This window comes from Molothrus aeneus, chromosome 16 (genome assembly GCF_037042795.1).
Source record: "Molothrus aeneus isolate 106 chromosome 16, BPBGC_Maene_1.0, whole genome shotgun sequence".
NCBI lineage: Eukaryota > Metazoa > Chordata > Aves > Passeriformes > Icteridae > Molothrus > Molothrus aeneus.
In genome coordinates, this window is record NC_089661.1 from 5,255,598 (window position 1) to 5,270,988 (window position 15,391).

The 15,391-nt window shown below is 45.2% G+C and overlaps 1 protein-coding gene across 3 annotated transcripts in view; it reads left to right on the forward strand.

Moving 5' to 3' along the window:
- Positions 1–15,391, forward strand: part of ABAT (4-aminobutyrate aminotransferase) — a 50,566-nt gene that overhangs the window by 15,595 nt on the left and 19,580 nt on the right. For 2 of the 3 annotated variants that reach the window (XM_066560643.1, XM_066560644.1), the window contains exon 2: positions 8,093–8,221. In XM_066560643.1, coding sequence (XP_066416740.1) covers positions 8,152–8,221 — 70 coding nt within the window. In that variant the 5' untranslated portion in view covers positions 8,093–8,151. Of the gene's footprint in view, positions 1–128; positions 671–8,092; positions 8,222–15,391 lie in introns of those variants that run through there. The other variant, XM_066560642.1, reaches the window with a different exon arrangement.

Consider the following 15,391-nt stretch of genomic DNA (forward strand, 5'->3'; position numbering starts at 1 on the left):
CATCCCCCCATTCCTGTCAGGAGCAGCGGGAGGTGCTCTGGGATGCTGCTGCCTGCCTGCTGCCTGTGCACCACCTGGAGGGAGTGAACCAAACCAAGGTTATTTTGTGACACTTGTCTGCCTGGGTGTCACCCTCAGGAGATTTGCAAACCAGAGTCAAAATAAGGGGTTTAGGGACAAAACCCGTTCTTCAACTTCCACAATTGTTGGAAACTGAGGAACCATTTCAAACCTTAACGCAGTCTGGCTCTGCCTCTCAGAATTTGTTTTCATAAAGCTGCCGAGGAGGCTTTCGGATGGACTCGGACACCCTCATTCCAGAGCCAGATCCTCTCAGATTTGAGACGAGTCGTGTGTTTCTCTCTGCTGGCTTTGGCTGAGCACAGGCTGTAGCTGCCAGGAGCTGGTTCCATTAACCTTCATTAAGTGGGGCATCCCCCCAGCTGAGCTGCAGGGCTGCAGCACAGGGCTTCCTCCGGGTGCTGCCCGTCCCCGCTGCGCTGCAAGGAGCTGGCAGCAATGGCATTCCTCACCAGCACAACCAGCAGCAGCCTGCGCTGAAGGCAAGCAGGCAGTGAAGCAGGAGCAGCACTTCCAACCCAGGAGCTGGCTGTGGGCAGCTTGGGAGCAGCACTTCCAACAGGAGAGCTGGAGTTTGGATCCAAGCCCTGTAAGTGCCTCTGCCGTGTGCCCCCGGGCATGGGGTGGGCACAGAGTCTGCCCTGCTGCACTCTCTGTGCCCAGGGGAACGTGGGGATTGGGTCTGGGCAGGTGTGGGGGTGTTGTTATGGTGTCCCTGCCATGGATGTGCAGGGATAGCTGCTCCTGGTTTGTTTTCTGGCCCCCTTGTACAAGAAATCTCCTGCATGGCTCTGCTGTTCATGTCCTCAGCTGGAATGGGGGTCACCTTGAGAAACCACAGCTCTCACTCCAGCTTGAGATGTTTTCCCTTAGTTTAGTGCAGGCTGGCTCCAAGTGAGCTGTTTTATGCCTTATGGCACAGGAAAATAAATTGTGCTTTTATTTGGTGCTATTTATCTATTTTCCTGATCTCTGAGGAGGCAGCAGTAAGATGCTAGGCATAAAATCTTACAAGGAATAAAACTGAATTTCCTTGGAAATACCACTTGAGGGTATTTTGCAATACTTAAATTTTTTCAAAACTACAAAATGCTTGTGGAGCAACTAAACTGAAAAACACGGCTGTGCCATAATTTGTTTAATCAGTTGTGAGCTGGGCTCTTTTGGTCTGGGAAATGTGTGGAAATGAACAGGCATGTTTTGGATATATTGTTGCCATCTGCATTTAAAATAATGGATTTAAAATATGCTTGAAGGGATGTTTAATACAGGCTTGAAGACATGTTTTTATATGTACCTCACCGGTAAAGTTCACTGAAATATCAATGTGCAGGTTATTTCAGGAGGAGCTACAAAGAAATTCCCCCAAAAAATTTAGAATATTTTTAGCTAATGTAAGTTTAGTTGTGCTTGGTTTTTATCAGCATTTATGTATACCATTTATGTAGGACTGTTGGTTTTGCATCTAGAACTCGCCCCATTTCTAGCAGATGCTTTTTCAATTCCAGTTTTTGTTTTCCTGAGACAATGTACTTTCACAGGGAAGGTATAGGCACATCTCATCCCACCTCAGCTGTGCCAATAGTTCTTGGATCAGAAATGAGCTGCTCAGAAGTTTAGTGGGTCACCTGGATCCTAGTGTGCCATAATCACAACATTCCTGCCTGTTCTTGTTCATTGGTTTAGGGACCAGGAGAGTTTCCTTGGCCCAATATTTTTTGGAGAGAGGGTAAACAGAGACAAGGGCAGAATGATTTTTTTATTTTACAAAAAAAGAAGATCATGTATTCATATCCAGCCACCAAACCCTGCTTAGAGGGCACCTGAGGAGGAGAACATGGACACATGAGTGTAGTGAGACTTTAGACTCCAAATGAGTTTTAAAACTTGATGGAAGGGCTGAACGTGTTCTGGCTTTGCTGCTGGTTCAGCCCTGACCTGAGTGCAGGTGCCATGAAGCAGGTAGGGATTGTTGTGTCCTGCTGGATACTGGACAGTAATTCCAAGCTGTAGGTGTGAGGTTTTCATCTTGTGCAGTGCAGCTTGGTTTGTGCTTTTGCTGCAGTGCTCACAGCAGACTGACTTGAATGCCAGCTGCATGTGGAGGGAGAGAAGAGAGCTGTGCAGAAAACCCAGTTTATTATGCTTTTGTGTGCAATATTAGCTGTTTTGTCAAGACTTGAAGGACAAAACCAGTATCTCCATTTCTGTTCTTCTGAGGACTCGTGGGACTGTCCAATGCTGTTGGTGTCGATAAATAAATAGGCAGCCCTGAATAACCAACACTTGAGCTTTACTTGTAACTATGACAACTGTGTCCTTGACAACTTAAGTACAATCATGGAGTTTTCAATTGCATCCTGTTCTACACAAAGCCATTAAGATTATTAGAGGCATAAACAGCCTGCCAGCTTGTGAAGTGGTTTTTGGCAAAATCCATGTGGTGGATACACGTTTCCATGTGCAGATCTGTTACTGGTGCTCCTGGTGGGAATTGCCTGGGTGAGCTCTGCAGGGACAGGCTCTCCAGGCCTTGGGGACAGCCACACTTGGCTCTTTTTTGGCTGCTGCCCATGAAATTGGGCCATGTAAGTGTTGAGCTTCAGAGTGCTCAGGGCTCTTTTTGGCTGGGTCCTGCAGACCCAGCACAGCTCTTTCAGAGTGTCCATCTCTGTCCTGACCCTGCTGTGTGGGCTCCATGTTGTGGGGTGCCTGTAAACACCTTCACTTTTTGGAGTGTGAGGCTGTGGCCTTTGGTTTAACAAGGTGGGGGATGAGCAGCTCCTTTTTCTTTGCTGTGCCCTCTCATGAGGATGCTGCCTCTGTACTGTTCCTCTCAAAGATGAGGGTTCCAGTTCTATTTTGTGCTGGGTTTGTACAGATATTTAATGAAAAAATCTAATGCCAGCCTTTTATGAACACCAGATGTAAATTTTCTTCCAACTCCTCTTAACAGGACTTTTCAATTCAATTCTATTCCATTTGAGATAACTTTGGCCTAGCTCTGACTGAATTTCTAAATTCTTGGTGTTACTCTTATAGACTTCTCCTGCAAATGCTGCTGTAAGCTAATCCAAATTTGTTTCAGAGCTATACTCTGGGATAAAACCCCAGTTGAAGTAAAAGGACCTGTTGCATTTCATTGTGTGTACTCAGGCTTTGATAAATGCATAATCTATACTGAACTCTTAACTCTGCTCCTGGGACCAAGTGAACTGCAGTTAAATATGTCAGCTTGCTGCCAGGCCTCTTTGTTTTCATTGTTTACTATGTTTAAGTGGCTAAAGCAGCAAGTCAGGATTTCTAAAGTCACCCTGTGCTCTGTCAGTAACTGGTGAGCTCCTTCAGTTGTTTGCTGCTGTGCTCTGCTGCATGAGGACTCCCCAAAGGAGGCTGGGGCTGTGCCATTTTCAATCAGCAAGTGCTGTGTTCTTTGGATCTTTTTATGCATGATGACATTGCATTACCTGATTCTTGCTCAAATGCAGACTAAGGAAGGACATGATTGTGTTTAACAGATGATAGCCTTGACTGTCTTCCACCTCACCCCTACTTATATTTCTTTGTGTAATTGTGGGGCTATTCCAGACTCTGAGATCTCCTTGAGCTGTTCACAGAGGTAAAATACCTGAGCTAAATCACCTATGTCAATAAAGATGCTTGTTCATGAACACTACAAACCAGGAGATCTGCACCCCTTTAACAAGTCCAAGATGGACCTGTGTCCTGCCTGACTTTTCAGCATTGTCCTTTTTAGTCACAGCTGACTTGGTTCCCCAATTTGCAGTTCCTCTGCTGTTAAAAGGCAGAAAGAGCAGTGTCAAAGCATGCTGAGCTGTGAAATAAAGACCCTTGGAGTTACTCCCTCCTTGCAGCCTGTCTGTGCCAGCTCACCTGTGGGAAGGGAGGGTTGCCATTGGGGCACAGTGCTGGTGCTGCCCTGAGCTCTGAGAGGCCTCTGCAGCCCCCAGCAGCCCCTGTGCAGCTCCCAGTGTGTGAGCTTACTGCCGGGCTCACATCCAGGTGAATCCAAGCAAACAGGACTAAGAGATGCTTGAAATGTCACAATTAGCACTTAGCATGACTGTACCCTTGCTGTGCAGCCCAGAAGAGTCAAGCGAAGGAAAACAGTAAAAAAAAGGAATGAATTTGCCTTTAGGATCCTCCCTGCTCCCAAATCCACTTTTTGGAAGCCTTGTGAAGCAATTGCCCAATGCAGCTTGTGCTGCTGTTTCTAAACCACATAATTGTTCCCGGTTAAATGGGTTTGGAGCAGCTGAGGGACAGATGAATGTGCCCCCATGAATTTCAAACAGATTTCTGTGTCTTTGGCAGAGTTGCAAGAAAGAGATGCAAATGTGCAGAGTTAACTTCTCCCATCCTGCTGGGTCTCAGTTTTGCCTTTACCTGTGCAGCTCCCCAGAGGATGTTTTCCAGGGCAGGTTCTGTGAGCTGCAGCCTGGCACTCGATGTCATGCTGCATTAGCTTCTCTGCTAGGGAGTGAGATTGCTGCACAGACTCCTAGTTTCTCTATTTTCTCTCTTGTATCAGGATCAAGCCCCCTCTTTCTAAAACTTTTTCCAGGGTTTCCCCCCAGGAAACACAAGGTCGTTCACTCATGGAAACAATACTTCTTTCTGTGTTCCCAGTAGGCTGCTGCTGCTGAATGACTGCTGTTCTCTCTAGTAACTAGTTTAATCTGTCAGAAATAATCTCTTGGTACAGAAATCTAGCAGCTGCTGTTTAAAAAAAATACATCTAATTTCACAGCACGCATTTTAAAAATCCACATATCCTTATGTTTCATGTGTGCAATAAACCGGACTGAGCTTTCTCTTTGAAAATGAAAATAATTTTCCTTACTAGAAGAATGTGGCTGTGACTTAAACACATGCAGTGGCAAACACAGTTTATATAATGCAGAATTACAGACAAAATTATGCAAATGTATTTGGAAAATTAAGGTACTGAGATTCACTTCAGAATAGCAGTTCTGTGGAGTCATCTGCACCGATGGCCTGCTCCAGCTCAGACAGCTGCCAGTAGAGGAAAAATATTTAGGGAAGACTTAGGAATCTTTTTCTGGAAGTGTGTCACATCTTTGTATTCTGATGGTCCTTCCCATCCCCTTTCCTGTCAGATATCTGAAATTGGTGGCAGTGTTTTGCCTGGCTTTGGGGATTTGTGTGGCTGCAGGGGCTCTGGAGCAGCAGGGTGATGGAGCGTGCCATCGCTGCGGCTGTGACACGTGCAGGAGCTGATTCTGCTGGATTGCAAACTCTGCTGCTGCTGCTTGCAGTGCAGGATCAGGGTGGGCCACTGGGAATCGATCAGGAGATGGGTTATGGAGGCAAAATCCAGTTAGTTATTGTGATAACCAAATATTGTGTGCTTAGACTGAGATCCCAATCACATCAGCTGATCTCCTGTGAGAGCCTGTGTGCCTAATGGAAATGGAAAAGACACTGGGTTTGGTTATAGTCACATGTGGTGTTATGTGATTTATTCTGACTCTGGACTAGAAAATGGTAAAACTTTTTATGTAAGAACTGTCAAGGAAAATTAGGGCTAAGCCACTTTATTTTTAAGCCTCATGCAGTAGTTTTTTTTTTCTATGAGTAGTTCAGAAAGCCAATATCATTCCCAATTATATTTTTCAGCCTCTAATGAATACTGTACTTTAGCTATTAAAGAGGTTGAGATAAACAGTAAATATAATTAGAAATAAATAGCATTTCTGGAAGCAGACATAGGTGTGGTTCACCTAGGGAAGGAAGAAGGGAAACCTGCTACAGCTGTGGAAGGTGTGTTTGATTTGAAGGTGAAGAGGCATCTCATCCTTGTGGAGAAGGAAATTTGGGCAGCTGGGCAGCAAAACCCCCATGGGACATGACTGAAGGGTATGAGAACAAACAGTGAACCTTGGTGGGTGTTAAGTATGTCTGCACTGTCCTTTTGTGAGTTCCTGTGCTCACCTTTTAACAGCTTCCTAAAGACTCTAAAAAAAGTAACACCATGCAGAGCAAACTTCTGGAGGGAATTGGAGACTGGAGTAGTATAGAGCAGATAAACAGCTCTGAGCAGAGGACATCAATCGAGGTGCTGGGCATTTTTTTGCCATTTGGTTTTTGTTAGAGGGTGGTCATGAGATAAGAAATCCATGGTGTTGGGATATTTCTTCACACACTGATTGTGCAAAAGTTAGCACAAGTAAAGAAAGAAGCTGAGAGAGAAAACATTATGAATTAATTAAACTAATCTTGTCTTATAAGTGAAGTTTCTCTTTACTGAAAACAAAATTAATTAGTTCACTCTGCAGTTGTGACCCAGAGCCTTAGGAAGGTAATCTTGCTTTTCCAGTGTGTGCACAAGTGTTGTGCAAGTGTTTGCTCATCTTGGTACATTGCAAACTACCTTGGATTTTCATTTGAACTAAGTGAAACCAAGTGCTGTGTCAATTGTCTGGGGAGGCACAGGGAATTGGTTTTGTTCCTGACTCTTAATAGGTCTGTGAATTTATAAATCTCTGTAGGCAAGAAATTTTTTATTTTCTTTTATATATTTTGAAAAAGCCCACATGTGAAAGAGAACAAATAGTGTTTCACATAAAGATAATACAGAAACTAAATTTTTGATATTTTAGTTCTGGGTACAAGATACTTGCTGTCATGGTAGCAATAGTTCAGCTACTTCCCTGCATCTGGTCATGAACATCTGCTGGCATGTTTTATTGATGGCATAGGACTGATGGAAGCTGTGAACTGTGTTCTCTTTCTGCTGGAAGACCAGCTCTAGTCTGAATGTATTTGTTAAACAGAATTTTTTCCAGGTTTATGGATAACAGTGACATTTTGTCACTTGGACTGCAAGCCTCGGTCCACTACTGCTCCATGGTCTGCATCCAGCAAGGTGCAAATCCAGGCAAAGGGCTCCAGTGTCCTACACTGAACACAGGGGCCATGCTGATAAGTGTGAAGTTTGAATTTAACCTGTGTCCTGGATAATAATTCAAGGACCTGTTTTATCTATTCCTGACTTCCAGCCTGGCTTTCTGCACAAGTGATCCACAGTGAAAAGGGAGGCATGTTATCTGTCATGCTGCTTGACTTTCCAAGGTCATTTGTATGTAACCAGCTGAGGTAGAACCACGGAATGGCTGAGCTTGGGAAGGAGCTGAGGGGTCTGGTCCAGCCCTCTGCCCAAGCAGTGACACCCAAAGCAATCTGCTCTGGACCATTTGGGTTGTGGATATCCCCAGGCATGGTGATTCCATACTCTCTCTGGGAAACCTGCTGGGAGTTTTCCTGTGTTTAGGTGGAGCTCAGAGTATTTTAATTTGTGCCCATTGCCTCTTATCCCATCGCTGGATACCTCTGAGAAGCCCTGGCTCCTTCTTTACTCCCTCTCATCAAGTATTTATTACACATTGATGGGATGCAACCTGAGCCTTCAGGCTGGACAATCTCAGCTCTCACATTCTCTCTTCACAGAGTTGTAATTAATGACTAAAAGGCTGTTTTTTATGGGGATTTATTTTCTTTTATTTCATAATGCTTGTCCTCCTCTCTTTTGTATTAGATGAGGTTTTTCTCATAAACTTAGATCAAATCAAAACCAGCAGCTTTGGCTTGAGAGACTGACTGCTGACTGGAAACATTTTTTTTTAAAGTTCAACATAGGTTACACATGCAGAGAAAGTAGAGAGGAAGAGCAAGGGCAAATAGGTACTGACCTTTACCCCCAGCCCTGCTGAGGCTGGGACATACAGCTTTGGCCTAGAACTCATTGACCTTAGCAAGACCAAGCCAAGAATCAGATGTGGGGCTCAATCCTGAGACTGCTCTGAACATCAGCATTAATCCATCCAACCATGCTCTCTGTGCCTTTGCATGGAAATTAATGAAAGGAGGAATTAATGAAAGGAGGAGTTGAACAGCACAGTAATAGTGGCTGCATCTACAGGGACATGAATAAGTGTTTGATTTTCTTTTTTTTTTTTTATTTTCCCAGAACATCAACCAGAAAGAAATCTCTCAAGATTGAGTCTTTTTCAGTAAAGAAAAGATAAAATGGCGTCAATGTTGCTTAGTCGACAGCTTACCTGTTCCCTGCAGCAAAACTCCAGACTCCTGGTATTTGGTAAGTGTTTCCTTGCATTTTCCTGCTTTGTACTTGGTAAGTGTTAACTTTGTGCTGGTGGACAGAATTCCAATTTGAACATTGGTGGGGTTTATCCTGTGGTGTTGAGTCTTTCAAAACTTGAGGAATATGATGTTCTGTGTCTTAGATAATGATGCAGTTGTAGTCCAGTTGTAGTCCAAAGTATATCTGATTTTTTTTCATTCTTCAGACAAGAATATATCAAGTTAATGATTTGCCCTGTAAATATGCTAACTGAAGTAAAGCTCTTCAGCCCTTGAAACTCTGGTTTTACTGTCTGGCACTACATGGTGCAGAGATGAGACAAGCATCCATCAAAATGAGCTGGGTTTTCTCTTTGTGATGTGTAGCACAACCTTGCCCATCTTCCCTTGTGCAGAGGTTTTGTGTGATTGGCATGAAGATGTGACCCTCACTGGGGTTGGGTGTTTCTGCATTGAGTGAGCTCTAGTGTGAAATAAAAACCTGCCACACAGCTCAAACTACTTTCTCCTAAGTGAATGGCAAGTTTTGGCTTAGCCTTGGCTTGAAATTTAGCATGTGTATGTGTATATTACACCTGCAGTCTCTCTGAAATAGATAAAAAAAACTAAATTCCTGTTGGCTGTGTTGGACAAAGCAGTGTGGAGTCTTATGAACATTCTTTCATGTACTTTTACACTGAGTACAGTGTGGCTGAATGGCTTTTTTTGTGACTGAGTAAATCTTAGTGTTTCTCCTGTCCTTCCACCCTCCTGCAGTGCCACTGTGTTCCTTCTGCCACTGCCAGGATAAACCAAGCACACCCTTCCATTTGCTCAGAAACTTCAACATCCTTGATTTCCTTTTAAATAATACACTTCAGGGAGCAACTGACCTTTGACTGAAGAACACCAAGTCATGTCTTATAACTATTAGAAGATATTAGGTCAGTGTTTCAGTGCAGGATGTGTGTCTGTTCCTGGGAGTGACTCACTGATTATCCACCCTGGGCAGGAGCAGGGATTGTTGGGTGATCATGGGCAGAGGAAAGTGCTTGCAGCAAGCAGGCCTTGTTAGCTGGCAGTCCTTTGAGTTAATCTCAGCATCACTTAATGCTCCCTGTGCCTCCCAGTGTCTTGTACAATTCCTGCTGCTTCCCAAGCACAGGTGCAGGTGGCCAGTGGAGGGCAGGTGCCCAAACTCCTCCTCCTCTCTCACCATCAGTGAGGGAGTGTAGATCCCCAGAAGAAAGGAAGGCAGCTCTGGGCTCCATTAATCCATCCTTGCTTCCAGGAAACTTCCAAGCCTGCTAAAATACTGAAGGAAATAATAGAGATCCTTGGCTGCAGGCTGTGTAAGGGACCTGTGGCCTGTGGGTGTGAGTGAGCAGAGATCAGGAGTGATGGAGCAAGAGGAGAGCCCCTCACAGGAGGAGCTGTGTGCTGTGCCCCTGCAGCCTCACAGAGCACACAGGAGGCTCTGGTGGCTGTAGCCAAAGCTGGAGCTCCAGGCCATTTCCCTGAGCCCCAGCTCAGATTGCAGTGCTGCTGGGCTCTGTGGCTCTTAGGGAAGTGCTCAGGGTGACATCCAGCAGCTCTCTGCTCCAGAGTGCTCTCCTCCAAGGTATTTTTGAGCACTCGAGTTCAGAGCTTTACAGGCTAAAAAAGAGACTGTACATTACTCCCACAGAAATCCTGCAGTGCCATTTGGGCTGGTACATTTTTTTTTGTGGATAATGAAATGGCAGTGTTGCCAAGGGGGGATGGAGGTGGAGAGGAGGGAATAGATTGCCACTTGGTGGGTCTTTGTGTCTGTAGGCTGTCATTTTTCAGTTGTATGTGTGCATTAAGCAAATCTTCCTGTTCATCTTGAATCTACAATGAATTTATTTACACAAAGGGATTTTTTTCATCCTTGACTGTTTCTCTAGTTGGAAAATCTTTGTTACTTAACCACTGCACACTGTTCTCCTTACTCACACTCACTCAATGTTAAAGCCTGGCAAGCAAACTAGAAATGGAAAACAGAAATAATTTAAGTTGATCAAAATGTAAAAGCTAAGCAAAACACATGATCATATGTAATAAATGATAAGCAATACCCAACTTAAATTTTACCCAGAAATGTGAAGCCTGTAAGTGTCATGCCCTTCTTGAAAATAAGCCCTTAATCAGGTATGCTTTTGTTTTCCTTCTCTATTTGATCTGCTTGATAGTTTGCCCTCAAAGATAAGGTTCACTAGAATGTGAAGGGTGGCAGAATGACAATAGAGTGAGTAACTAACCTAATCTTCCTTTTACAAAGCCTCTGCATTGTGCTCTCTGTGGGAATCAGCTAGGCAGGGCCAGGAGGGGCAGCTGATGGTGGAGAAATGAGGGTGTATCTTGGTGTTACATCTTACCTGAACTGAGTTCTGTGGCTCCTGTCAGCCTGGTGTGCTGCAGGTTGATCACAGCTGGTAGTGTGCATGTCAGTGTTTATTCCCTTTGTGCCAGCTCTGGTTTTACCAGCTGGGCACTGCAGCAGGAAAGCTCTTCTGGCTCCATGCTTTGGAGGCAGTTGGTTGCTGGCTGGTAGGGCACTACCATAGCTATGAGGACAGGCTGCACTCCAGAGATGTAGTTCAGTTTCCTGCTGATTACCCAAAGGGGTTGAATTTGTCTTTGAATCCTGCACTGAAAGCCTGGCAGAAGGTCAGGCTGCTGCCTGAAGGTAGCATCAGTTTGCATTAGTGCATGCCCATGCCCTTCTAGGATGCTGATCTGTTCTGCAGCTTCTGCAGCCTCCCCAGGCAATTTGTTCATTGCTGGACTGACCTTACCTTTAAAACTTTTTTTTCTAATATTTAGCCTAAGTTTCACAACAGGAAAAAAATCAAATCCATGCTATTTGTCCTGCCCTCAGAGGACCTGGAGGCTGGAATGTTTATTTTTTCTTTGCAGCAGCCTTTTGCATGTTTGATAACTATTGTCTCCCCCAAGACCTCATACCTTTGTCTCTGCTGAATTCTGTTTGAGTCTCTCCTTGTAGGTTCAATTTTTCTCCTCCAGACTCTGTGCCCTTCCAGTGCAGTGCACTAGCACTTGTTGAGGCTGTACCTCACCTAACTCAGCCTGTTTCCTGTCTCTCTGGAGAGGATAATAATGTTTAGCACCTGGGTGCACTGCAGCCAAGTCTGAGAGATGTTCATGCTAGTTATTGACTTGTTCCCATCACAGTTACCACAGAGAGGTTGGAAAGCCATGAGAATGATTTATTCTCAGTCACACTTACGTCTGCAGTATTGATCCTTGCTAAGACATTTTACTTTTTTTTATTTGGTTTGTACATTAAGTGCCTCTCTAAGGAAATCAGAGAGAACAGCCTGGATTTGTGTGAGGGATGTGTGGCAGAAGCAGAGAACAATCCCCTTCTTGGGATTGTGGAGGTCAGCTTGAGGTCAGCTTCAACTGGAGCCCTGGAAACTGGACTGCAACCTCTTCTGCTGGACTGAGGAACGTTTGCTTTTCTGTCTGATCAAACACTTCCACAAAAAGCTGAGCTATATAAAAACAATCACATAAAACCTGTTGTGGTAAGCAGGCTCTGGTACAAGGCAGAGTCCAAGCTGGGACTGCTGTTCTCAGTTCCTTGAGTGAATGTGATATTCCTACCCAGTTTTCTGTGCCACAAAGGGTGGCTGTAGCAGTGCTGGCTGTTTTCCCACCTGGCTGTTCCTTGTGCCTGGTTGCTCACCTCCAGAGGTGCCCTGGTGAGCTCTGTAGCTGTTGAACTGTTGGAAGAAGAGGATGTTACAACTGGTTCAGATCACAAGAACTACAAGACCAGTAGTTGGATGCTCCTGTAACTCTCCTGAGGAGTTGATTTGGGATTGTGCTGGGATGGAGAAGGGCAACTTCTCTTGTTTTTTCTTCCAGGAGTTTCCACTCCTTTACAGCCTGTGTGGTATTAGTTTTTTCTTCATCTTTGGAGAATCCAAAGTGTGCATGTGGGAGTGCTGAAACACAGACAATCTCATGTGGAAGAGCTTCTGATCTTGCAGCATAAGCACTCTGTAAATAGCAATCTCACTTTTCACAATGTTATGCAATAGTGATGTTCATTTCCCAAACATCTCTAGCTAGCCTGGCCTTTTGCCATTCCCTTTCAAGATCTGTTAGTAACAGATTCTACTTGTAACACATAAAGAGGACTCAGAGGAAATCACAGTCCTCCTACTTTTGGCTGTCAGGGCCTCCACCATGCTCTAAAAATCCTGTCTGGAAGGTGCTTTGATCAACACTGGAGGGGAAGTCTAGGGGAGGTTGCCTGTCTGCAGTGCCCAGGGCAGCAGTGGTGTGGCACAGGGCACGTGCCTCCCTGGGCACTGCAGAGCTTGCCCTTACACCCCTCACAGCAAGACACTTGTGTTTGAGAGCTCTGCTTATGCCAGCATGGGCTTTCATTCCTCTGCTTTTCCTTGGAATTGGAATTGTTCCTTCTCTTCATTACACCCCTGTCCTTTCAGTGCCTCCACTGTTGTTTCTCCCAGCTAATATCCACTTGTACACTCAGGAACTGTGTTAATAGGACTGTTATTTTTGGTCAAACACATGAGAGGTTCAGGCTCTTTCTAGCCCTGCCTTGATTGCATCTCTGTTATCAGAGATCAGCACAGACCTGCCAGCAGTGGTGCTTTGTGACTCCCAGCATCCCCAAATTAGCAGGGTGCACTTCTATTAATTATGTTGCTATAGCAATGTGGCACTTTGTTAAAATTGCTGACTGGGACCCCTGGAGAGCAAGGGGGGCAGCATGGGGAAGCAGAGTTGGGAAATGATCTTTTCTGCCTGCTAGCAAGTGATGACATCCTGTTGGATGAAAAGGAAGGATGTGATAATTTGCTGATGTTATTCAAGTGTTCAGAAAGATGATGTGTGATGAGAACTTTGAGAAGTCTGCAAGAAAAGTAGAATTTAACTTGCCCACCTTCTTTAAATGGAATGGGTAGAAAATTCTGTGCAAATTGTTCAGCCTATGTGCTCTCTGAATGAGGTTCATTAACCTATGCTTGTGTTTTTACTTTTGCCATGATAAAAATGAGACTGCTTTGTTTACCAGGGATAAAAGGGTGCTGTTCTTGGTCATGTCAGCTAAATGTAATTTAAGAGCTTTGGTAATGCTTCTTTAGAGAAAGACACTTGGTCAGAACCCATTAGCTCTACACACTTGTAACATGAGAGCTGAGGTTATGTCATTTGCTCCTCTTCTTAAGATAATATAACACAAAATCCCCTTTTTCTAAGGCAGTTTGTTCAGATGTCAACAGAAAATCAAGGGATTACCTTTTATTACAAAGTTAATGCTGTTAGTTCACTGAAGGATGAGAATCCCACCAAGGATTCTCAATTCTCAAAAATACCTTGCATGGTCGTAGTGACAATCTCAGTTTTTACCTGTCCCATCTCTGCTGTCTTTTTGGGAGGCAAAAACCCAGTCCTGGCCTGCAAATGTCTAAAACTCCCAAATATACAGTTGGAGTAGCCTGAATTACATTGTCTCTTGTATCTTCAGGGTTTCTGTTGCTGGGTAAGTTGATATTAAAAAGTCAAACAGTAAAAATTTGGGCTGAGTTGCAAAGCTCATTGAGTACCTTCAAGATAGAAATGCCAGCTGAGCAAAGCCTGCTGCAGTTTCCCAGGGGATGAAGCACTACAGTGAGTGACCTGATTTATTTGCATTTTCTTGCACCATTAGGAGACTGTGGTGCTGATGCTGGGCCTGGGGGAAGCAAGGGAGACAGAGCATGGCCTGAAATCCTCCTCCAGGCTAAACAAAGCAAGTATTGATGCAGCCATCCATCACCCTGTCCAAGTGCCTGGAAAAGCCTTTACAGGAGAGCAGCCACGTCCCAGAGCTGTGCTGCGAGCAGGGCCACAGGCACTGGAGGGCAGGAGGCAGAACCGTGTCCTGCTGTTCTCCAGGGCCTTCAGAACAAAGCCTTGCAGGGGGTGTGGAGAGAGGGGTGCCAGAAAGCCATGAGTGCTCAGGCAGGGCTCTGACCTCCTCTGTGCCTCTGGAGAGTGGCCTGAGCTCCTGTTTGGCCTGCAGAGCAAGGGCAGTTGTGAGGCTGGAAATGAGGGAATGGGCTGTGAGAGGGAGCAGGGCTGGGGCCTTACCCTGTGCTCTGAAAACTGTTGAAGTAGTTCTCAGCTACTCCAAACTGCTGGGCTTCTTTGCCTTTGTCACCACAAGGCTTTGGCCACGTCCCTGAGCACCAAGGGAGCATTGGGCTGCAGAAGTCTTGGGCCATGTGGCAGTAAGAGAATTTGTGTCTGTGCTGTTCAGGTGCCCTTAGCCAGGAGAGCTCCTTGTGGGTCAGTGCTGTGGCTGGCACAGCCTGGGTGTGCCCCCACTGTCCCCTGGCTGTGCCAATAGAGTCACCTTTTGATCTTTTATATGCAGTTGCTTTTCCCCCCTCAGTGGAGCAGTTGCCATGCAGTCTCCAATTTACATGAATGTTAAACAGAATGACACAAAAATGGTGTTGCTGTAACAAAACCTATTAATAGCTTTGCAGAGAGGCACTGACGCATCTGAATTAAAGCTGGGGAGAATAATCATCTTTGCAGACTAAGTTTTCCCAAGATGAGCAGTGACTTTAAGTACTCAAAGATGCTTTCAAAGGGCGGTGATTTTCCAAATAGTTTCTTGAAATCAGGCTTGCTTGAGACATCCCAGCTTGGGCTGACACAAGCTGAGGCAAATGTCTCGAGTCACTGTTGGAAATTTCAGCTGAATGGCTGTGCTCAGAGCACTGCTGAGCAGTATCACAGGATACCTTCTGTTTTCCTTGATAAATATTTGGTTTATTTAACAACTGTTACTTCCAAACACAAAACATTTTCAGTACATTGCTGGAACAGAGCTCTGGCAGTGAGAGGTGGGTATGGATGGAAGTGGTGCTGCCAGGGTTTCTGGTGGCAGTGCTGCACCCCAGGGATTTCCATGTGTTTGACTGCTGGCCTGGCTTCCCAGGCATCTCCCTCCCTGCCCCTCTGCCAAACTGGGCTGCAGTTTATTGGTTTAGCACCTGGCAGCATGGCCCTGGCACAGCAGGATGTGGTGAGTGGTACCTTCAGACCCTGCTGCTCCAAGTGCCCCAGGCAAGAGCTGATGTTGCCTGACTTGCCATGCTGAGCCTGGATC